The 23,907-nt window shown below is 43.1% G+C and overlaps 1 protein-coding gene across 1 annotated transcript; it reads left to right on the top strand.

The window, feature by feature from the left end:
* Positions 1 to 436: 436 nt before the first annotated feature.
* LOC110504789 (phosphodiesterase 6A, cGMP-specific, rod, alpha) lies at positions 437 to 22,194 on the top strand. Its single transcript, XM_036970405.1, has 22 exons — positions 437 to 1,004; positions 2,858 to 3,010; positions 3,095 to 3,184; positions 3,325 to 3,465; positions 3,655 to 3,729; positions 3,877 to 3,941; positions 4,105 to 4,171; positions 4,533 to 4,580; positions 4,931 to 5,080; positions 8,446 to 8,589; positions 8,832 to 8,897; positions 9,202 to 9,348; positions 9,653 to 9,760; positions 11,038 to 11,147; positions 11,430 to 11,517; positions 12,753 to 12,853; positions 18,182 to 18,289; positions 18,856 to 18,919; positions 19,285 to 19,359; positions 19,862 to 19,945; positions 20,055 to 20,223; positions 21,533 to 22,194. The coding sequence occupies exons 1-22, from the start codon at positions 528 to 530 to the stop codon at positions 21,580 to 21,582; spliced, it is 2,580 nt and encodes an 859-aa protein (XP_036826300.1). The 5' UTR covers positions 437 to 527; the 3' UTR covers positions 21,583 to 22,194.
* Positions 22,195 to 23,907: the final 1,713 nt, after the last annotated feature.

Below are 23,907 nucleotides of genomic sequence, written 5' to 3'. Positions count from 1 at the left end.
TCTGTTATTGTTTAAATACCATGACAATTTTTTTAAATAAAATATTTCTCAGAAAGAACAGTAGGTTATAACAATAGGTTATTCTCGTGATACTTTAAAATGCAGTATTTACTGTAAGGTTTTTTGCATTTCATTTTGATTTGATTTGGAAATTTGAAATAAATAAAATGTTACACTAGGCAACAGATACGTTTACCAAAATGTTCAATACACAAAAAAGTCAAAAGACTTATTTCTGTTGTAGTCCACAAGTACTGTAGGCCTACAAAAGGTTGTTGAGTGAGGAGACACTCCAGGTAGGTCTATAATTCATTACAACGTGTGAGAATAACTTATCGTAATCTGTGTGTAATTGGATTCAGGCTTATCAACACACATGACCATTTAAAACAATCCTGCTAATCCCTATTCTTCTCAGCCACCTGCAGACAGTGTAGCCACACAGCACGGGGCTAACCAGCACAGTGAGCTGAGGAGAGACACTTCCAGCTCTTTGAGGAGCTATACCATATCACATCAGCTGAAAAATGGCAGCCGTGGACAAAGATGTGGCTGAGAAGTTTCTGGACAGCAACCCTGACTTTGCCAAGCAGTACTACGATACCAAGTTCCGCCCGAAGGTCATCTCGGACCTTTTCAAAGACAACAAGACTTCCCAGGTGAACACCAGCAGCTTCCACGAGCTGAGCACAGTGGAGGAGAGTGAGATCATATTTGACATGGTCAGAGACCTGCAGGACAACATTCAGATGGAGAAGGCTATCTTCAACTTCATGAAACATCTCAGCTTCATGATACGGTCAGAGAAGATGAGCCTGTTCATGTACCGGATGCGTAACGGCACGGCCGAGCTGGCCACGAGACTCTTCAACGTGCACAAGGACGCCACCTTGGAGGAGTGCCTGGTCCAGCCAGACAGTGAGATAGTCTTTCCCATGGACATCGGCATTGTGGGCCATGTGGCCACCACCAAGAAGACTGTCAACATCCCAGATGTCTCAGAGGTAAACATACAAAGCTATAGATCAGTGTGGAGAAATCTTGCACTTAAAGGTTCACATTCCCAATAGCGGTATGGCAACTACAGTTTACCTGCCCGTTTGTGTTACCTTATCAAGTGGTCATGTTTATTCCAAGAAATTCCTTTCCAGTGAAGAAATGAGAACTGACTAGCGCTCCAGTCAGATTCAGACACATGGGCCTAGTGTCCTACTGCCTCTAGAGGGCAGCATAAGACCATCCTATTTGTGACATTACTGCCAGGTCAATCTTACTAGAGCCAATTCATTTGACATTTGGAAGTGATTGCCTAGCTTATTTTCATACTTAACATGTTTGTCACTCTACTCCGTATCCTCACTGTTGGGTAGGGCTTGCAAGGTAAGCATTTCACTGTACTTGGCAATGTGACAAATTAGACTTGAACTTGAACACAGTGGATGGCCATCACTGTCAATACCTGTATTAAATGATTTGACCTAAAACTAATACATTTATTCTGCTTTCATATAAAACCATTTACATATTTTTATTATAGTCACATTCCTATTATCCAGTATAATTTCTTGTGATACAGACATATCTTTAATCTTGTTATTCATTTCACCAAATACTACAAACGTTCACTGATAAAATATCCTTTACCAAATACCATAAATGCTCACTGATAAAATATCCTTTACCAAATACCACAAATGCTCACTGATAGAATATACTTATACCAAATACCACAAACTCTCACTGATACAATATCCTTTACCAAAATAATACAGAGTAGTACAGCCAAAGTATCATCATGATTAGAAAATGTTTCCTATCATAGTCCTGCTCATAGTCCTGCTCATAGTTATGCTCATATGTAGCAGTGTGTGGTAGAGGGAGACATATGACTCATATCAAGGATTACAGAGTCCAACCACTGACGGAGACTGTCAGATCACTCTAGTTGCCTGGATTTTTTAAAATGGTAATTAGGGAGAGGATGGATCGAGCTCTGGGTCTTTCTTTTCCCTAGTGAAAGGCAGAGCCACCATTACTGCGATATGTAAGTGTGGTGTGGGATTACGGCAAGGCAGTCCCCTCCCCCGCCGGTCGGTCATGCAGGCAGGCAGGGCTGCTGGGTGTTACTCGGCCTGCAAGGGATAAGGCCTTTAATCTCAGCTGAATTAGAGCGATCCTGGATTATTTCTAAAGGTCATAGCACAAAGCCATTTTCCTCAAGTCAGCGGAATAACAAGAGAACTCACCTTTATTCTATTTAGTGTTGACCTGTAATGTCCTTTCTCCTTTAATCCACATGTTTTAATCATGATATATATTCCCCAGTCAAGAATAGCCCACAATGACACAGAGATCAAACCATTCTTAGCGTTAGATGATATGTTAGGCAGTGAATTAATCTATTCCTGGATTAATAGAATATATCAAAAGCATATTCTGTTTTTAACATTGAGCAAGTTGCCCTCCCCTTAGTAGTGTTCTGAAAGAGAGTTTTTACATAATCAAATGATAATTGACCTTTTATTACCTTTGGGACTACACTTCTGCTGTCCCCTATAGGATAATTGTTTTTGGTTCCAGGTACAACCCTCTCAGGAAAGGGTTCTTACATGGAACCCAAAAGGGTTCTACATGGAACCAAAAGGGGTTATTCAAAGGGTTCTCCTATGGGGAGAACTGAAGAACCCTTTTTGGTTCCATATAGCACCTTTTGTTGTGTAGGGTTTCACTGTGATGTGCAAGTTGGATGATCTCATCAATGTATTTATGGTCAAAAGTGTCAATTGAATGTATCAAGCTACAGCACATTGATAGATGTTTGTTTATTCTAAATACTTTCCTTTGGTTCTTCCTCCAGAGCAGTCACTACAGTGACTTTGTGGACCAGATCCAAGAATACCAGACCAAGAGTGTCTTGGCTACCCCCATCATGAACGGCAAGGACATGGTGGCTGTTATGATGGCTGTGAACAAGATTGGAGCTCCACACTTCACTAAGCAGGATGAGGAGGTAACCTATCCCTAACCTCTAACCTCTAATCTCCAACCCTAATCTCCAACCCAGTTATACTGAACGTAGATGTTTCTGCAACAGACTCTGTTGAAGTATCTCAACTTTGCCAACCTGATCCTAAGAGTGTTCCATTTGAGCTACCTTCACAACTGTGAGACCAGAAGAGGACAGGTAAGACCTCTCTTGATTTTATTGACTTTATTTATTGACTTTATATTGAGTTTATTTACGATGAGGCCTGCTTATATTTCAGAAATTACATATTTTTCCCTGCTACGACTGTGCTGTCTCTGACATCTCCCACCCTCTAGGTCCTGCTCTGGTCTGCCAGTAAAGTGTTTGAGGAGATGACAGATATTGAGAGACAGTTCCACAAGGCCCTCTATACCATCAGGGAGTTCCTTAACTGTGAACGTTACTCTGTTGGCCTCCTGGACATGACCAAGACTAAGGTGAGGTCGGACATGAATCTCAACCTGCTAAAAACATCAGCATGCTAATGCTCAGGAACCACTCACCATTATCTAGTCATGTTCAGTTGACCTTTTGTTATGTTTAATTCAACATGTTGAATTGATGTGGGTTAATATGTTCCCCTTGTATTTGAGAAGGATTCAATGAAATAACCCTGTGTGTTGCAGGAATTCTATGACCTTTGGCCTGTGCTAATGGGAGAAGTGCCTCAATACGATGGACCCAAGACACCTGATGGCAGAGTGAGTGACTGGTGACTTAACGGGCAACAGTCAAATGACCCGGAAAGATCTGAGCCAACTCAAACATGAATAATGGTAATATATGTCATTTGATACGTTATCAGTATTCAATCTCATTCCAATTACATGTAACTCATTTTTCTCCAGGAAATAAACTTCTACAAAGTGATTGACTACATTTTACATGGAAAAGAGGAGATCAAAGTTTTACCGTGAGTCATTTCATCAATGATGTGGAAAATGGAATTACATATATCACCTTATCATGTATGTGCTGCTTTTACACCCTTTTAGGTGCGTATATTACTGCATTTGATTTGGTACTTTTTGAAATAGTAATAGTATAAAATCTCCATCTCCCCCTGTCCTTGTCAGCAACCCTGCTCCGGACCACTGGGCTCTGGTCAGTGGCCTGCCCACCTACGTGGCTAAGGAGGGACTGGTGAGCTGGGAATCCTTCCCTTCCTAAATGAAGAATGAATGGTTCCGAAATTGCACCCTTTTCACTATATAGCACACTACTTTTGACCAGGGCCCATAGGGACTATAGGGTGCCATTTTGTATGCAGCCCATATCTTCCCTTCCCTGTACGCGGTATTCATGGGCATCACACAACCAGAAAGCCATTACAGTTTATTATGCAGCTGTCAAACACACAGCCTGGAAATGAAATGTGCTCTTGTACTGAAATGATGGATAATTGCAATTTTGTGGACATTGTAACTAATCATGCAGTGCTTTTCCATCTGAGCGAGCGTGATCATCCTCTCCTCTCTTCCCTCTTTCCTCTTCTCCCCTCCAGATCTGTAACATTATGAACGCGGCACAAGATGACTTCTTCAGCTTCCAGGTAAGATCCGTTCTCCATGATTAGCTCAGTGCTGTTGAACGCACAAATTAAACAAATCTCATCTCTGCTACTGAAGGGGTTAGTGTCCTGTGGCCAAGTGGACTTCCATTATAGTATACAGGCCTAGACACAATTCAAATAGATTAATCCTGCTATTTCCAACATTGAGGCAAAGACTTACCCATACAAAGTACTGTAAATATTAGTAGTCAAGTCATGCACTACTGTGAATTAACACATTCAAAGGCATGTATGGCAGGTTTAAGTCAACAAATAATGTTTTTGTAATGCTATGAACCTATTGCGAAGTCATTGACGTCAGGTGGTTCCTGTTTCCTTGTCCTGTTCAGAAAGGGCCCGTGGATAGCTCCGGCTGGATGATTAAGAACGTCCTGTCCCTCCCCATCGTGAATAAGAAAGAGGAAATAGTCGCAGTAGCCACCTTCTACAACAGGAAAGATGGGAAACCCTTTGACGAGCAGGATGAAACTCTGATGGAGGTATGCTACTGTAAAGTCCAGAGCTGCTGCTACTGAGGGGGAGGTAGAGAGAGGACATCACTGAGTTCAGAGATGCTGCTACTGGGGGGGAGGTAGAGAGAGAGAGCACTGAGTTCAGAGATGCTGCTACTGAGGGGGTGGTAGAGAGAGAGAGCACTGAGTTCAGTGATGCTGCTGCTGAGGGGGAGGTAGAGAGAGAGAGCACTGAGTTCAGAGATGCTGCTACTGGGGGGGTGGTAGAGAGAGAGAGCACTGAGTTCAGAGATGCTGCTACTGAGGGGGTGGTAGAGAGAGAGAACACTGAGTTCAGTGATGCTGCTGCTGAGGGGGAGGTAGAGAGAGAGAGCACTGAGTTCAGAGATGCTGCTACTGGGGAGGAGGTAGAGAGAGAGAGCACTGCGTTCAGAGATGCTGCTACTAGGGGGGATGTAGAGAGAGAGAGAGAACCCTGACTTCAGAGATGCTGCTACTGAGGGGGCGGTAGAGAGAGAGAGCACTGAGTTCAGTGATGCTGCTGCTGAGGGGGAGGTAGAGAGAGAGAGCACTGCGTTCAGAGATGCTGCTGCTGAGGGGGAGGTAGAGAGAGGACATCACTGAGTCCAGAGATGCTGCTACTGAGGGGGAGGTAGAGAGAGGACAGCACTGAGTCCAGAGATGCTGCTACTGAGGGGGAGGTAGAGAGAGGACAGCACTGAGTCCAGAGATGCTGCTGCTGAGGGGTAGGTAGAAAGAGGACATCACTGAGTCCAGAGATGCTGCTACTGAGGGGGAGGTAGAGAGAGGACATCACTGAGTTCAGAGATGCTGCTACTGAGGGGGTGGTAGAGAGAGAGAGCACTGAGTTCAGAGATGCTGCTACTGGGGGGGTGGTAGAGAGAGAGAGCACTGAGTTCAGAGATGCTGCTACTGAGGGGGTGGTAGAGAGAGAGAGCACTGAGTTCAGTGATGCTGCTGCTGAGGGGGAGGTAGAGAGAGAGAGCACTGAGTTCAGAGATGCTGCTACTGGGGAGGAGGTAGAGAGAGAGAGCACTGCGTTCAGAGATGCTGCTACTAGGGGGGATGTAGAGAGAGAGAGAGAACCCTGACTTCAGAGATGCTGCTACTGAGGGGGCGGTAGAGAGAGAGAGCACTGAGTTCAGTGATGCTGCTGCTGAGGGGGAGGTAGAGAGAGAGAGCACTGCGTTCAGAGATGCTGCTGCTGAGGGGGAGGTAGAGAGAGGACATCACTGAGTCCAGAGATGCTGCTACTGAGGGGGAGGTAGAGAGAGGACAGCACTGAGTCCAGAGATGCTGCTACTGAGGGGGAGGTAGAGAGAGGACAGCACTGAGTCCAGAGATGCTGCTGCTGAGGGGTAGGTAGAAAGAGGACATCACTGAGTCCAGAGATGCTGCTACTGAGGGGGAGGTAGAGAGAGGACATCACTGAGTTCAGAGATGCTGCTACTGAGGGGGAGGTAGAGAGAGGACAGCACTGAGTCCAGAGATGCTGCTACTGAGGGGGAGGTAGAGAGAGACAGCACTGAATTCAGAGATGCTGCTACTGAGGGGGGGGGGGGGGGTAGAGAGAGAGCACTGAGTCCAGAGCTGCTGCTACTGAGGGGGAGGTAGAGAGAGGACAGCCGAGATGCTGCTACTGAGGGGGGGGGGGGGGGGGGGTAGAGAGAGACAGCACTGAATTCAGAGATGCTGCTACTGAGGGGGGGGGGGGGGGGGGGGGTAGAGAGAGACAGCACTGAGTCTAGAGCTGCTGCTACTGAGGGGGAGGTAGAGAGAGACAACACTGAATTCAGAGATGCTGCTACTGATGGGGGGAGGGGGTAGAGAGAGAGAGCACTGAGTCCAGAGCTGCTGCTACTGAGAGGGAGATAGAGAGCAACAGCACTGTGTAACTGCTGTATAAATAAACACAGGCCATTGGCAGGATCTGCATTGTTTATTGGTTAGAGTTAAAGCTCCTTTTGGATGAGGGCTGAGAGTTAAAGCTCCCTTTGGATGATGTCTGAGATTTAAAGCTCCTTTTGGATGAGGGCTGAAAGTTAAAGCTCCTTTGGATAAGGGCTGAAAGTTAAAGCTCCTTCTGGATGAGAGCTGAGAGTTAAAGCTCCTTCTGCATGAGGGCTGAGTGTTAAAGCTCCTTCTCGATGAGGGCTGAGTGTTAAAGCTCCTTCTGGATGAGGGCTGAGTGTTAAAGCTCCTTCTGGATGAGGGCTGAGTGTTAAAGCGCCTTCTGGATGAGGGCTGAGTGTTAAAGCTAATTTTTGATGAGGGCTGAGTGTTAAAGCTCCTTCTGGATGAGGGCTGAGTGTTAAAGCTCATTTTGGATGAGGGCTGAGTGTTAAAGCTCTTTCTGGATGAGGGCTGAGTGTTAAAGCTCCTTCTGGATGAGGGCTGAGTGTTAAAGCTCATTTTGGATGAGGGCTGAGTGTTAAAGCTCCTTCTGGAGGAGGGCTGAGTGTTTAAGCTCCTTCTGGATGAGGGCTGAGAGTTAAAGCTCCTTCTGGATGAGGGCTGAGAGTTAAAGCTCCTTCTGGATGAGGGCTGAGTGTTAAAGCTCATTTTGGATGAGGGCTGAGTGTTAAAGCTCCTCTGGATGAGGGCTGAGTGTTAAAGCTAATTTTGGATGAGGGCTGAGAGTTAAAGCTCCTTCTGGATGAGGGCTGAGTGTTAAAGCTCCTTCTGGATGAGGGCTGAGTGTTAAAGCACCTTCTGGATGAGGGCTGAGAGTTAAAGCTCCTTCTGGATGAGGACTGAGTGTTAAAGCTCATTTTGGATGAGGGCTGAGAGTTAAAGCTCCTTCTGGATGAGGGATAAGAGTTAAAGCTAATTTTGGATGAGGGCTGAGAGTTAAAGCTCCTTCTGGATGAGAGCTGAGAGTTTAAGCTTCTTCTGGATGCAGACTGAGAGTTAAGGCCCCTTCTTGCTGCAGCAACAGGAAGTGTGAATTGTTATGTGGATTATAATTAATGGACATTTTGTAAGGGTTTGTCAACTTTTTGGAAATTACAAACATTAGAAGCCTTTTTAAAACTCAAATATACTCAAAGTTTTCATTTCTCAGCAACAAAATAGAAAATCTCAGCAACAAAATAGTGATCAAATTAAGATCCTACATCTGTACTCTCATCCACTCTTGCTTTTGAGATAGTGCCAGTTAACACATAATACTACTTCATAGGGCCATTTCAGATACTTATCAATAACATTGTCAGTTACAGTAATCCATTCTAAATGATAGCTTGTACCACATCCACCTCTCAATTCCATTTGATTGTGTCTGTGTGTACTGAGTGTATACTGAGTGTATACTTATTATGTTGACCAAGGACTGAAATTCAATAGTCTAACTCTTTCTCTGGTCATGGCAGTCTCTCACCCAGTTCCTTGGCTGGTCTGTGCTCAACACAGACACCTATGACAAGTGGAACAAGCTGGAGAACAGGAAGGACATCTTCCAGGACATGGTGCTGTACCACATCAAGTGCAGGACGGATGAGACCCAGAATGTATTGGTGGGTAAAGTAACATTATTCACAGACACCAGATGAAAAGTGCATTTATATAACATGGAAAAAAGCCTGTCATACTGGATATTAGGTAGTCAGTCAATAGTGGAACGCTAGTTACCATCTGTGAGATTTAGACTGAGAGCTATTTACTGAGAAATAACCAAGGTTTTCCAGGAAATTCAGAAATTGATTGATATAGTGCTGTTTCTTCCAAGGTGAACACTGATGGTGTGCTTTGCTTTTAGAATACCAGGGAGAGGTATGGAAAGGAACCACATGAGTGTGAGGAGGTGGAACTGGAAGCAATCCTGGTAAACAACTATTCTAACTAACATCTATTTTCTACTTGCTTCTTGTGTCGGCTGACTGGCTGACTGGCTGGCTGGTTACGTGACTGGCTGACTGGCTGGCTGGCTGGCTGGTGGAGTGACTGGCTGACTGGCTGACTGATTGGCTGGCTGGCTGGCTGGTTGCGTGACTGGCTGACAGCCTGGCTGGCTGGTTGCGTGACTGGCTGACTGGCTGGCTGGCTGGTTGCGTGACTGGCTGACTGATTGGCTGGCTAGCTGCCTTGGTAGAACCCGTAATGCATTTTGTTTCCCTGTCTCCATACAGTCGGAAGTTCTACCACCCTCTTCCCAGTCGGAGCTCTTTGAGTTTCACTTCTGTGACTTTGAGCACAGTCATCTAGACCTGGTCAAGTTAGGCATTAAGATGTACTATGAGTTGGGAGTGGTGGACAAGTTCCACGTCCCCCGTGAGGTGAGACATCACTGATGAAGAAGCATCTTGGCAAGAGACATATGGCCCACACTATATGCCACGTCATGTGTTCCATTTAGAGAACACATACAGCAGTGGGTTATAAAGCAAGGCTACACAATTAAAGGCTTAACAATTGCATGAGTAACATTTAATAACTACATCATGACAGTTTATGTTAATATAGATAATGATTATATACTCTCCTAATGTACAACATGTATTAACATAGTGTGCCAAAAAACATCTAGCTGTTGAGAGCTATCTGGTCTGTAACAATGCCTGTCCTATATGTGTCTCTCAGACCCTCACCAGGTTCTGTTACTCCCTCAGTAAGGGCTACAGGCAGATCACCTACCACAACTGGAGTCATGGCTTCAACGTGGGCCAGACCATGTTCACTCTGCTCATGGTGAGTACTTCAAATGGCACCCTATTCCCTATATAGTGCATTACTTTTGACCAGAGCTCTATGAGCCCCGATCAAAATTAGTACACTATATAGGGAATAGGGTGCCCTTTGGGATGTATACATACTTATATTACACAAACCCTCAGGAATAAACACTTCACCTACAATACCTTGCACTGACACCATGGATGATACCATGACAGTTGATACATGTAATATATCTTCAAGCTGTGGTGGCCAGGTGATCTATCTTTACTGAACCCCTTACACTGATACCCTCCTCCCCTGTCATGTAATGAGTCCTCCAAGTGTGACCCTTCCTTTCTGCATTGTTCCTTCCTACAGTGGTGTAAAGTACTGAAGTAAAAATACATTCAAATACTACTTAAGTCATTTTTCGGGGTATCTGTATTTTTGACTAGTTTTATCTTTACTCCACTACATTCCTAAAGAAAATAATGTACTTTTTACTCCATACATTTTCCCTGACACCCAAAAGTACATTTTGAATGCTTAGCAGGACAGGAAAATGGTCCAATTCATGCACTTATCCCTGGTTATCGTGAATAGCTCTGATCTGGCAGACTCACCAAACATACATGCTTCGTTTGTAAATTATGTCTGAGTGTTGGAGTGTGCCCCTGGCTATACGGAAATAAATAAACAAGAAAATGGTTTGCTTAATAAGGAATTTGAAATCATTAATACTTTTACTTTTGATACTTAAGTATATGTTAGCAATTACATTTACTTTTGATACGTAAGTGTATTTAAAACCAAATACTTTTAAGACTTTTTCTCAAGTAGTATTTTACTGGGTGACTTTCACGTTTACTTGAGTCATTTTCTATTAAGGTATCTTTACTTTTACAAAAGTATGACAATTGCGTACTTTTTCCACCACTGCTTTCCTATAACCACAGTGAACTCTTCAGACGTACAGTAACTTAACTCACAGCGGAAGGAGGATAAGGGAGGGGGGTCAGGCTCATTATCAGCAGTCCTCTTCTGCCAGGCTTTATTGCTTCTAATGAGGCCTCCAGAGCCAGCCATCTCCATAGGAGCAGGAGGGGAGAGGGGACTTAGTAAGAGGCCCATGTGTGGCTCCATATAGCCCCTGGTGGTAGCCCCATGAATCCTGGACCCTAACCTAATTTCCTGTATCATTAGACATGTGGCCAAACCTAACTTCCTGTATCATTAGACATGTGGCCAAACCTAACTTCCTGTATCATTAGACATGTGACCAAACCTAACTTCCTGTATTATTGCATTAGACAGGTGACCTGAAGCGTTATTACACAGAGCTAGAGACCATGGCCATGGTAACAGCCGGCTTATGCCACGATGTCGACCACAGAGGCACCAACAACCTCTACCAGATGAAGTAAGGGAATGACTGGGTTTACATTTTTTTTGTTTTCTTTCAAATAGTTTGACTGTTTGATTTGAGCCTGTCTAAAGTACCAAAAGGGCGGGGTATATGCCAGGTAAGCTCAATCAATCATAGCTTATGTGTTTGAAGGTAAACAAAGACTATTATAACCCAGATATGCTGCCAACAGTGATACCTGGAAAGTTGTAGAAACATCAACAGAGAAAGCAATGACTCATTACTTACCAATGGCTAATCACGTTTTTTTCCTCTCCCTCCTTCTGTGTTTGTCAGGTCTGGAAACCCTCTCGCAAAGCTCCACGGCTCCTCCATCCTGGAGAGACACCATCTGGAGACTGGGAAGACCCTGCTGAGAGACCCTGTGAGTGAGGTTGCTTCCCAAATGGCACCCTATTCCCTACATAGTCACCATGGGCTGAACTTGGCCAGTGGGTGATTTTATTTAGCCCCCCCAAAAAAGGTTTCTGAGCAATAAATACAATTAAAATAATAACAATTTTCTGACATGGAAAAACACCAGGACATCAGCTCCAAGTGATTTTAATTTTGGAAATCTGTTCCCAAGTATTACAACACATAATGTAAAGATCTACACTGAGTATACAAAACATTAAGAACACCCGCTCTTTCCATGACAGACTGACCAGGTGAAAGCTATGATCCTTTATTGATGTCACTTGTTAAATCCACTTCAATCCGTGTAGATGAAGGGGAGGAGACAGGTTAAAGAAGGATTTTTAAGCCTTGAGTCAATTGAAACATGGATTGTGTATATGTGTCATTCAGAGGGTGATTGGGAAAGAAGAAAATGTAAGTGTCTTTGAACGGGGTATGGTAGTAGGCGCACCGGTTTGTGTCAAGAACTGCAATGCTGCAGGATTTTTCACACTCAACAGTTTCCCGTGTGTATCAATAATGGTTCACCACCCAAAGGACATCCAGCCAACTTGACACAACTGTGGGAAGCATTGAAGTCAACATGGGCCACCATCCCTGTTGAATGCGTTTGACACCTTGTAGAGTCCATGCGCCAATAATTTGAGACTGTTCTGTGGGCAAAAGGGGGTGCAATTCAATATTAGGAAGATGTTCCTAATGTTTGATGAACTCAGTGTATGTGATCGTATATAAATGTAAGCAAGGTTTGACATTGTTATATTTTAGTCAAATATGACATCGGTTTGGGCTTCTTGCAGTCAATTATTCTACAATTATTTGTAATTATGTTCCGGCCCCCGGACCATGCCCTCGGCCAAATGTAGTTGATGATCCCTGTTCTAGAAGTTCTGACCTGAGAGGGGTTGGTTTCTCTCTTGGAGAAGTCATACTGTGAATGATGCAGTTCTGATGGCACAGAAAGTGCCTGAGAGAATCTGCCCACCGGCAATCCCATAATTAGGCAATCTTTCAATGTTCACATTATTACTAACCATGAACTGTGGCAGGCAGCAGCTTCACATGTTTGTTATATGTTAATCATGCATTTGATTTACTATACATCTTTGTTGGCATTTGCTGATTCAACAGTACATGTTAAATATGAATATGTTATCACATTCAAATATATCTATGTTGATATCTGTTAATCTGTTTCAGGCCTTAAATATTTATCAGAATCTCAGTCGTGCTCAGCACGAGCATGTCATTCATCTGATGGACATCGCCATCATCGCCACTGACCTCGCTCTCTACTTTAAGTGAGTAGCTACTGTCCAACTGTTGTACAGTGCCTTCAGAAAGTATTCACACCCCTTGACATTTTACACATTTCGTTGTTACAGCCTGAATTTAAAATGGAGGAAGCCTGTACAGAATAAAATATATTACAAAATATGCATCCTGTTTGCAAAAAGGCACAAAATCAATACTGCAGAAAATGTGGCAAAGGAATTTACTTTTTGTCCTTGTGGCAAAGAAATGAACTTAATGTTTGGGTTCAATCTAACACAACACATCACTGAGTACCACTCTCCATATTTTCAAGCATGGTGGTGGCTGCATCATGTTATGGGTCTGCTTGTTATTGGCAGGTACTGGGAAGTTTTTCAGGGTAAAAAAAAACATTTATGGAGCTGAGCACTGGCAAAATCCTTGAGGAAAAATACAGTGCCTTGCAAAAGTATCCATTCCCCTTGGCGTTTTTCCTATTTTGTTGCATTACAACCTGTAATTTAAATGGATTTTTATTTGGATTTCATGTTAAAAAAATATCAGAAACTTTGAACATCCCATGGAGCACCATTTTATCTATTATTAAAACATTTTTTTAAATATGGCACCACAACAAACCTGCCAAGAGAGGGCTGCCCACCAAAACTCACGGACCAGGCAAGGAGGGCATTAATCAGAGAGGCATCAAAGAGACCAAAGATAACCCTGAAGAAGCTGTAAAGCTCCACAGCGGAGATTAGAATATTTGTCCATAGGACTGCTTTAAGCCGTACACTCCACAGAGCTGGGTTTTACAGAAGAGTGTCCAGAAAAAAAGCCATTGCTTAAAGAAAAAATAAAGCAAACACGTTTGGTGTTCGACAAAAGGCATGAGGGAGACTCCCCAAACACAAGGAAGAAGGTATTCTGGTCAGATGAGACTAAAATTGAGCTTTTTGGCCACCAAGGAAAATACTATGTCTGGCGCGAACCCAACACCTCTCATCACCCCGAGAACACCATCCGCATGCTGTGGGGATGTTTTTCATCAGCAGGGACTGGAAAACTGGTCAGAATTGAAAGAATGATGGATGGCGCTAAACACAGGGAAATTCTTGAGGAAAACCTGTTTCAGTCTTCCAGAGATTTGAGACTGGGACAGAGGTTCACCTTCCAGCAGGATAATCCCAGTGGCTAGATGTGTCAAGCTTATAGGGACATACACCAAGAGACTTGAAGCTGTAATTGCTGCAAAAGGTATCTCTACAAAGTATTGACTTTGGGGGGTGAATAGTTATGCACGCTGAAGTTTTCTGTTTTTTTGTCTTATTTCTTGTTTGTTTCACAATCAAAAATATTTTGCATCTTCAAAGTGTTGTTGTGTAAATCAAATGATACAACCCCCCCCCCCAAAAAAAATCAATTTTAATTTCAGGTTGTAAAGCAACACAATAGGACAAATGCCAAGGGGTGAATAATTTTGCAAGCCACTGTACCTATGGCAAGGCTTGAAAATGGCTGTCTAGCAATGATCAACAACCAGCTTGACAGAGCTAGAACATTTTTAAAAAGAATAATGAGGAAATATTGCACAATCCAGGTGTGTAAAGGTCTTAGAGACTTACCCAGAAATGAATCACTGCCAAATGTGTTACAAACATGTTTTGACTCAGCAGGATTAATACTTATCTAATTAAGATACAGTAGTGTTTTATTTTTCATACATGAAGACAAATATATGTATCTTCTACTTTGACAGAGTATTTTAAATGTTAAGTCCACTTTGTAACACAATAAAAAGTGAAGAAATCCAGGGGTGTTAATACTTATGAAAAGGCACATGAGTACATGAGAGCATAGAGATTGTGAAGTGATTGTTTTAAATGTATGTAGTTCTGGGTTTGAGCTGTTCTTAACTATTAATGTTCTGTATTACAGTTGAAGTCGAAGTATACATTCACCTTAGCCAAATACGTTGAAACTCAGTTTTTCACAATTCCTGACATTATCTGTTTTAGGTCAGTTAGGATCACCACTTTATTTTAAGAATGTGAAATGTCAGAATAATAGTAGAGAGAATTATTTACTTTGATTTCTTTCATCACATTCCCAGTGGGTCTTTAGTTTACATACAGTGCCTTGCGAAAGTATTCGGCCCCCTTGAACTTTGCGACCTTTTGCCACATTTCAGGCTTCAAACATAAAGATATAAAACTGTATTTTTTTGTGAAGAATCAACAACAAGTGGGACACAATCATGAAGTGGAACGACATTTATTGGATATTTCAAACTTTTTTAACATATCAAAAACTGAAAAATTGGGCGTGCAAAATTATTCAGCCCCTTTACTTTCAGTGCAGCAAACTCTCTCCAGAAGTTCAGTGAGGATCTCTGAATGATCCAATGTTGACCTAAATGACTAATGATGATAAATACAATCCACCTGTGTGTAATCAAGTCTCCGTATAAATGCACCTGCACTGTGATAGTCTCAGAGGTCCGTTAAAAGCGCAGAGAGCATCATGAAGAACAAGGAACACACCAGGCAGGTCCGAGATACTGTTGTGAAGAAGTTTAAAGCCGGAATTGGATACAAAAATATTTCCCAAGCTTTAAACATCCCAAGGAGCACTGTGCAAGCGATAATATTGAAATGGAAGGAGTATCAGACCACTGCAAATCTACCAAGACCTGGCCGTCCCTCTAAACTTTCAGCTCATACAAGGAGAAGACTGATCAGAGATGCAGCCAAGAGGCCCATGATCACTCTGGATGAACTGCAGCTGAAGTGGGAGACTCTGTCCATAGGACAACAATCAGTCGTATATTGTACAAATCTGGCCTTTATGGAAGAGTGGCAAGAAGAAAGCCATTTCTTAAAGATATCCATAAAAAGTGTCGTTTAAAGTTTGCCACAAGCCACCTGGGAGACACACCAAACATGTGGAAGAAGGTGCTCTGGTCAGATGAAACCAAAATTGAACTTTTTGGCAACAATGCAAAACGTTATGTTTGGCGTAAAAGCAACACAGCTGAACACACCATCCCCACTGTCAAACATGGTGGTGGCAGCATCATGGTTTGGGCCTGCTTTTCTTCAGCAGGGACAGGGAAGATGGTTAAAATTGATGGGAAGATGGATGGAGCCAAATACAGGACCATTCTGGAAGAAAACCTGATGAAGTCTGCAAAAGACCTGAGACCGGGACGGAGATTTGTCTTCCAACAAGACAATGATCCAAAACATAAAGCAAAATCTACAATGGAATGGTTCAAAAATAAACATATCCAGGTGTTAGAATGGCCAAGTCAAAGTCCAGACCTGAATCCAATCGAGAATCTGTGGAAAGAACTGAAAACTGCTGTTCACAAATGCTCTCCATCCAACCTCACTGAGCTCGAGCTGTTTTGCAAGGAGGAATGGGAAAAAATGTCAGTCTCTCGATGTGCAAAACTGATAGAGACATACCCCAAGCGACTTACAGCTGTAATCGCAGCAAAAGGTGGCGCTACCAAGTATTAACTTAAGGGGGCTGAATAATTTTGCACGCCCAATTTTTCAGTTTTTGATTTGTTAAAAAAGTTTGAAATATCCAATAAATGTCGTTCCACTTCATGATTGTGTCCCACTTGTTGTTGATTCTTCACAAAAAAATACAGTTTTATATCTTTATGTTTGAAGCCTGAAATGTGGCAAAAGGTCGCAAAGTTCAAGGGGGCCGAAAACTTTCGCAAGGCACTGTACACTCAATTAGTCGTTGGTAGCATTGGCTTTAAATTGTTTAACTTGGGTCAAACGTTCTGGGTAGCCTTACAAGCGTCCCACAATAAGTTGGGTGAATTTTGACTCATTCCTCCTGACAGAGCTGGTGTAACTGAGTCTGGTTTGTAGGCCTCCTTGCTCACAAACGCTTTTTCAGTTCTGTAGACACATTTTTGGTAGAATTGAGGTCAGGGCTTTGTGATGGCCCCTCCAATACCTTGACTTTGTTGTCCTTAACCATTTTGCCACAACTTTGGAAGTATGCTTGGGGTCATTGTTCATTTGGAAGACCCATTTGCGACCAAGCTTTAACTTAACTGATGTCTTGAGATATTGCTTCAATATATCCACATAATTTTCTATTTTGTGAAGTGCACCAGTCCCTCCTGCAGCAAAGCACCCCCACAACATGATGCTGCCACCCCCGTGCTTCACAGTTGGGATGGTGTTCTTCGGCTTGCAAGCCTCCCTCTTTTTCCTCCAAACACAATGATGGTTATTATGACCAAACAGTTCTATTTTTTTTTCATCAGACCAGAGGACGTTTCTCCAAAAAGTACGATCTATGTCCCCATGTGCAGTTGCAAACCGTAGTCTGGCTTTTTTATGGCGGTTTTGGAGCTGGGGCTTCTTCCTTGCTGAGCGGCCTTTCAGGTTATGTTGATATAGGACTCGTTTTACTGTGGATATAGATACTTTGGTATCCGTTTCCTCCAGCATCTTCACAAGGTCCTTTGCTGTTTTTCTGGGATTGATTTGAACTTTTCGCACTAAAGTGCTTTCATCTCTAAGAGACAGAACGCGTCTCCTTCCTGAGCAGTATGATGGCTGCGTGGTTCCACGGTGTGAAATACTTGTGTACTATTGTTTGTACAGATAAACGTGGTACCTTCAGGCGTTTGGAAATTGCTCCCAAGGATGAACCAGACTTGTGGAGGTCTACAATTTTTTTCTGAGGTCTTGGCTGATTTATTTTCCTTTTCCCATGATGTCAAGCAAAGAGGCACTGAGTTTGAAGGTAGGCCTTGAAATACATCCACAGGTACACCTCCAACTGACTCAAATGATGTCAATTAGACTATCAGAAGCTTCTAAAGCCATGACATAATTTTCTGGAATTTTCCAAGCTGTTTAAAGGCACAGTCAACTTAGTGTATGTAAACTTCTGACCCTCTGGAATTGTGATACAGTGAATTATAAGTGAAATAATCTGTCTGTAAACAATTGTTGGGAACATTACTTGTGTCATGCACAAAGTAGATGTCCTAACGGACTTGCCAAAACTATAGTTTGTTAACAAGACATTTGTGGAGTGGTTGAAAAACAAGGTTATAAGAACTCCAACCTAATTGTATGTAAACTTCTGACTTCAACTGTATGTAATGTTTCATGTTTTGCGTAGACCCCAGGAAAAGTAGCTGCTGCTTTCGCAACAGCTAATGGGGATCCTAATAAAATACCAATCCCAAATACCAATGGCACCCTATTTCCTACATTGTGCACTACTTGTGATCAGCCTGGTCAAAAGTAGTGCCCTATATAGGGAATAGTGTGCCATATGGGAAGCATACTGTGTCACGGTAACTGAGGATGATTTCCTCCTGTCTGTAGGAAAAGAACCATGTTCCAGAAGATCGTGGACCAATCGAAGACCTACGAGACCTGGGATGAGTGGACCAAGTACATGACGCAGCAGACCACTCGCAAGGAGATAGTCATGTAGGTGAATTCCATAGGAGAGTTGTAGGTCTAGGCATATGAGGGTAGTAATTGCCCTGTGGAGGAAACTATGGAGGTCTTTGTAAGATTTCACTTTTCAAACGTAACAGGGCAGAAACGAAGACAAAACTAAGACAAGACAGGACAGACACTAAGACAAATATAATCTATGGAGGTCTTTACAGACTATATTAGACCTCAACACAATCCGTAAAAAAATATGGGTTCACTAAGGTGTGGAGAAAATAATTATACTCCTGTCACAACTGATTTTCTCGCTGACCTTCGAACGATCTGGCCTTAATGGCCATGTACTCTTATAATCTCCACCAGGCACAGCCAGAAGAGGACTGGCCACCCCTCAGAGCCTGGTTCCTCTCAAGGATTCTTCCTAAGTTCATGCCTTTCTAAGGAGTTTTTCCCATCCACCGTGCTTCTACATCTGCGATGCTTGCTCTTTGGGGTTTTTGTCACTTTGTGACATCTGCTGATGTAAAAAGGGTTTTATAAATAAATGTGATTGATTTGATTTATACTCACACTCTATCTGTCCTCTACATACACAGGGCTATGATGATGACGGCCTGCGATCTGTCTGCTATTGCCAAACCATGGGACATCCAGAGCAAGGTAACACAGATGTTTGAAGGATTAAGTTGTGCTGCTTTTCTCATAACGACACAGCATTTTAGAACATGTGGCTTTCAGCAGTCCACATTGAAAACAGAAGAGGATGTGAGAGGAATAGCAATTAGTATGGAATAACATTTCTGTAATGTCATTTTTCTTGTAAGCTCTGGATTGCATCAGAAGCAGACCTTTCATACTACAGTATCTATTAAATCGTAACAGAATATTTCCGTTGAGGCAAGTGAGCACAAACTCACATCAGTGCAAATGTACTCTTGTTGCTATGGACATCATCATTCTGTAAGTTTCATAATGTTGGACTGTGAGTGTTGTGTGTGTGTGACCATTCCTGTGTGGGCCTGCAGGTGGCGCTGTCTGTGGCTGCAGAGTTCTGGGAGCAGGGTGACCTGGAGAGGACTGTACTGGAACAGCAGCCTATTGTAAGAACTGAATGGGAGACTTGAGGAGGAGGAGAAAGAGAAAGAGAGAGAGAGAGAGGAGAGGGGGTGAGAGGGAGAGGGTGAGAGAGGGAGAGAGAGAAAAAGAGAGTGCAAGAGAGATGGGGGAGAGAGCAAGAGAGAGAGTGGGAGAGAGAGTGAAAGGGAGGGAGACGGAGAGAGATGGAGAGTGAGAGAGAGATGGAGAGAGATGGAGAGAGAGAAAGGGAGATAGAGAGAGAGAGAGAGTAAGGGAGAGTTTCCATAGGGCATGTGGTGATGTCTATTATGTAGCGTGGTGATTCCGATGTGGTCACTACAGCCGAGTCAACTGACACACCATTTTACCCAGTAAGATCCCTAGGAGTATAACAGCATTTGTGTCAGAACTGGAAAATGTGGTTTAGGTTCATTTGATTGCTTTAGCTGGAGTCAAGCAGTGCCAAGTTTTAGTACATTTGTTCTACTAATCCTATGAACCCCCCCCACCCCCCCCACCCCCCAGCCCATGATGGACAGGACTAAATCAGCTGATCTTCCCAAGATGCAGTGTGGTTTCATCGATTTTGTCTGTGCTTTTGTGTACAAGGTGAGTCCTTGTGTCTCCATCATAAATAAATAACTAGTAGTTGGCACTGGATACCAAGTAACTTAGATCTAGCTAGGATCTAAGTTACTTGGTATCCCACCTCCTCTAGGAGTTCTCCCGTTTCCATGTGGAGATCACTCCCATGCTGGACCGGCTGCTGAACAACAGGAAGGAGTGGAATGCTCTGAAGGAGATACACGAAGCGAAGCTGGCTGCTCTGGAGGAGGCCAAGACAGTCAAGGAGGAGGCAGCTGTTACAGCCACCGCAGCCAAGCAGGGTAACGCATATTAAGAGATACTCCACACTTCCTCTTTTGACATTTGATTTTTTATTTAACCTTTATTTAACTAGGCAAGTCAGTTAAGAACAAATTCTTATTTACAATGACGGCCTACCCTGGCCAAACCCGGACGATGCTGGGCCAATTGCGCGCAGCCCTATGGACTCCCAATCACAGCCAGTTGTGATACAGCCTGGAAACAAACCAGGGTCTGTAGTGACACCTCTAGCACTGAGCTGCAGTCCCTTAGACCGATGCGCCACTCGGGATACATGGTGGAAACTACACTGAACTTAAATATAAATGTAGGCACTCTGTTCACAAAATTGACAGCAGCAAACCTTCTCTGTGTGCCAGTGGCCATCGAAGGTGAGCATTTGTCAAGTGAAGTTGGTTATGATGCTGAACTGCAGTCAGGTCAAGACCCTGGTGAGGACGACGAGCACGCAAATGAGCTTACCTGAGACAGTTTCTGACAGTTTGTGCAGAAATTCTTCAGTTGTGCAAACCCACACTTTCATCAGTTGGCCGGGTAGCTGGTCTCAGACGATCCTGCAGGTGAAGCAGTCGGATGTGGAGGTCCTGGGCTGGCCTGGTTGGTTACAAGTGGTCTGCGGTTGTGAAGCTGGTTGTAGACGACTTATGGTAGAGAAATTAACATTCAATTATCTGGCAACAGCTCTGGTGGACATTCCTGTAGTCAACATGCCAATTGAAAGCTCCTTCAAAATATGAGACATCTGTGGCACATTATGTTGTGTGACAAAACTGCACATTTTAGAGTGGCCTTTTATTGTGTACTGATCATGCTGTTTAATCAGCTTCTTGATATGCCACACCTGTCAGGTGGATGGATTATCTTGGAAAAGGAGAAATGCTCACTAACAGGGATGCAAACAAATTTGAGCACAACATTTTAGAGAAATAAGCTTTTTGTGCCTATGGAACATTTCTGGGATCTTTACATGTTGCTTTTATATTTTTCTTCAGTGTACTAAGAGCATGTCTCTATGGGGACAGGCAAAACACTGCAGACTGACATAAACTTGGACTGTCTCTCCTTAAAACAATGTATAGTTTAAGCTCTGGGGCTCATTCAACTTCATAAATGTGAGATCAGGATCTATATTCATAAAGTGTCTCAGAGTAGCAGTGCTGATCTAGGATCAGTTTTCCCTTTTAGATCATAATTAATACAATTATATAGACAGGGAGGACCTGATCCTACATCAGCACCTCTATTATGTGACGCTTTCTGAATATGGACCCTGTACTCTAACCCTGTGTTGTTCCCTCTCTCACACAGCGAGTGCAGCTGAAGCAGCGCCCCAGTCAAAGACCTGTGTTGTCAACTAGACTTGAGAGATACCAGTCCTGGACCAAAGTGACTGTACCAAGACAGGAGTTTTACGTTCCTGTACCAGATATCGGTCTACTAGAGCTGGTTAGCATTAGCCTAGCGTAGCCTTACAGTATGCTGAACTTGAGCCGGTTAGCATTAACTTAATATAGCCTTACAGTATACTGAACAAGAGCCAGTTAGCATTAGTTTAGCGTAGACTTACAGTAAACATAACTAGTACCAATTAGCATTAGCTTAGCATTATAGTATACATAACTAGAGCCAGATAGCATTAGCTTAGCATAGCCTTACAGTATACTGCACTGTGCTGTACATTGACCTATATATGGTACCAAGCCAGAGGATCCACAGGATGAAGCAGTTCATGGACAAATTCAAACACAGCCTATTCCTGTGCAATGAATGTAAATATTTAGGTATTTACTGGAATTTACCATGTACTTACACACTCATTAATTTGGCAATGTGAAATTGACTTCCTTAGAAATACCGAATTCAGTTAGCAAAAAAAGGTTGGGTATCATTTCCATAGGCTAAACAAACACTGTATTCTGAAAGTATTCAGACCCCTTAACTTTTTCCACATGTTGATATGTTACAGCCTTATTCAAAAATGTATAAAATTACATGTTTTCCTCATTAATCTACAAACAATAATCTACAATGCAAAAACAGGCTTTTAGAAATAAAAAACAGAAATACTTTATTTACATAAGTATTCAGACCCTTTGCTATGAGACTCGAAATTGAGCTCAGGTGCATCCTGTTTCCATTGATCATCCTTGACATGTTTCTACAAATTGATTGGAGTCCAACTGTGGCAAATTCAATTGATTGGACATGATCTGGAAAGTCACACACCTGTCTATATAAGGTCCTACAGTTGACAGTGCATGTCAACTGTGGGACCAAAACCATAAGGTCGAAGGAATTGTCCATTTAGCTCCGAGACAAGATTGTGTCGAGGCACAGATCTGTGGAAGGGTACCAAAAAATGTCTACAGCATTGAAGGTCCCCAAGAACACAGTGACCTCCGAAATTCTTAAATGGAAGAAGTTTGGAACCACCAAGACTCTTCCTAGAGGTGGCTGCCCGGCCAAACTGAGCAATTGGGGGGGAAGGGCCTTGGTCAGGGAGGTGACCAAGAACCCGATGGTCACTCTGACAGAGTTCCAGAGTTCCTCTGTGGAGATGGGAGAACCTTCCAGAAGGACAACCATCTCTGCAGCACTCCACAAATCAGGACTTTATGGTAGAGTGGCCAGACGGAAGCCACTCCTCAGTAAGAGGCACAAGACAACACGCTTGGAGTTTGCCAAAAGGCACATTAAGACTGTCAGACCACTCTATTTGGGACAAGTCTCTGAATGTCCTTGAGTGGCCCAGCCAGAGCCCGGACTTGAACCCGATCAAACATCTCTGGAGAGACCTGAAAATAGCGACACTTCCCATCCAACCTGACAGAGAGAGGATCTGGAGAGAAGAATGGGAGAAACTCCCAAAATACAGGTGTGTCAAGCTTGTAGCGTCATACCAAAGAAGACACAAGGCTGTAATCGCTGCCGAAGGTGCTTCAATAAAGTACTGAGTAAAGGTTCTAAAAACGTATGTAAATGTAAATGTTATATTTCAGTTTTTAAATGTAATACATTTGCAAAAATGTTTAAAAAAAAACCGTTTTTTATTTGTCATTATGGGTTATTGTATGTAGATTGATGAGGGGGAAAAAAAACATTTTAAGAATAAGGATGTAACGTGATAAAATGTGGGAAAAGTCAAGGGGTCTGAATACTTTTTGAATGCACTGTATATGTACAGTGGTAGACTATCCTTGAATTCAGCAGTGTATCCCTATATTTAAATTGATATAGATGTGTATCCTATGCTACCCTATCCTATTGTTATTAATTATGTAAATAAACCGGTACTCTGCATTGCTCCCTCACTGCAGAATTAAGTCCACAGCATCAGCATCACCCTCATGAGTAGTGAGTGTTACAGTGTGTGTACAAGGTGTGTGTGTTAACTATCCCACTGGGGTCATACATAACAGTCTTAAAAAACACAGAAAGATGCCTGACCTAATTGAGCACGGAGAATGAGAACAGATTGGCAGATGGAATCAGAGGGGGCGGGCTTTCCTTTACTGTTGCGAAGAGCCGTGCGTCACCACTACACAACACAGTAGGTGACATAGGTAATCACTGTGCTGAGCACCGCACTGACCGGGCTGCCTCTCTGTTTAACCAATAGGGGAGTGCTGCAGTCAGGGTTGGCCCTATAGGGCTGTGGTGCTCAGTGAGGCTCCTACTGTCTT

Source organism: Oncorhynchus mykiss, chromosome 31, assembly GCF_013265735.2.
Source record: "Oncorhynchus mykiss isolate Arlee chromosome 31, USDA_OmykA_1.1, whole genome shotgun sequence".
Lineage (NCBI taxonomy): Eukaryota > Metazoa > Chordata > Actinopteri > Salmoniformes > Salmonidae > Oncorhynchus > Oncorhynchus mykiss.
Note: the sequence above shows the minus strand (reverse complement) of the source record. Positions and strands in the feature narration are given on the sequence as shown.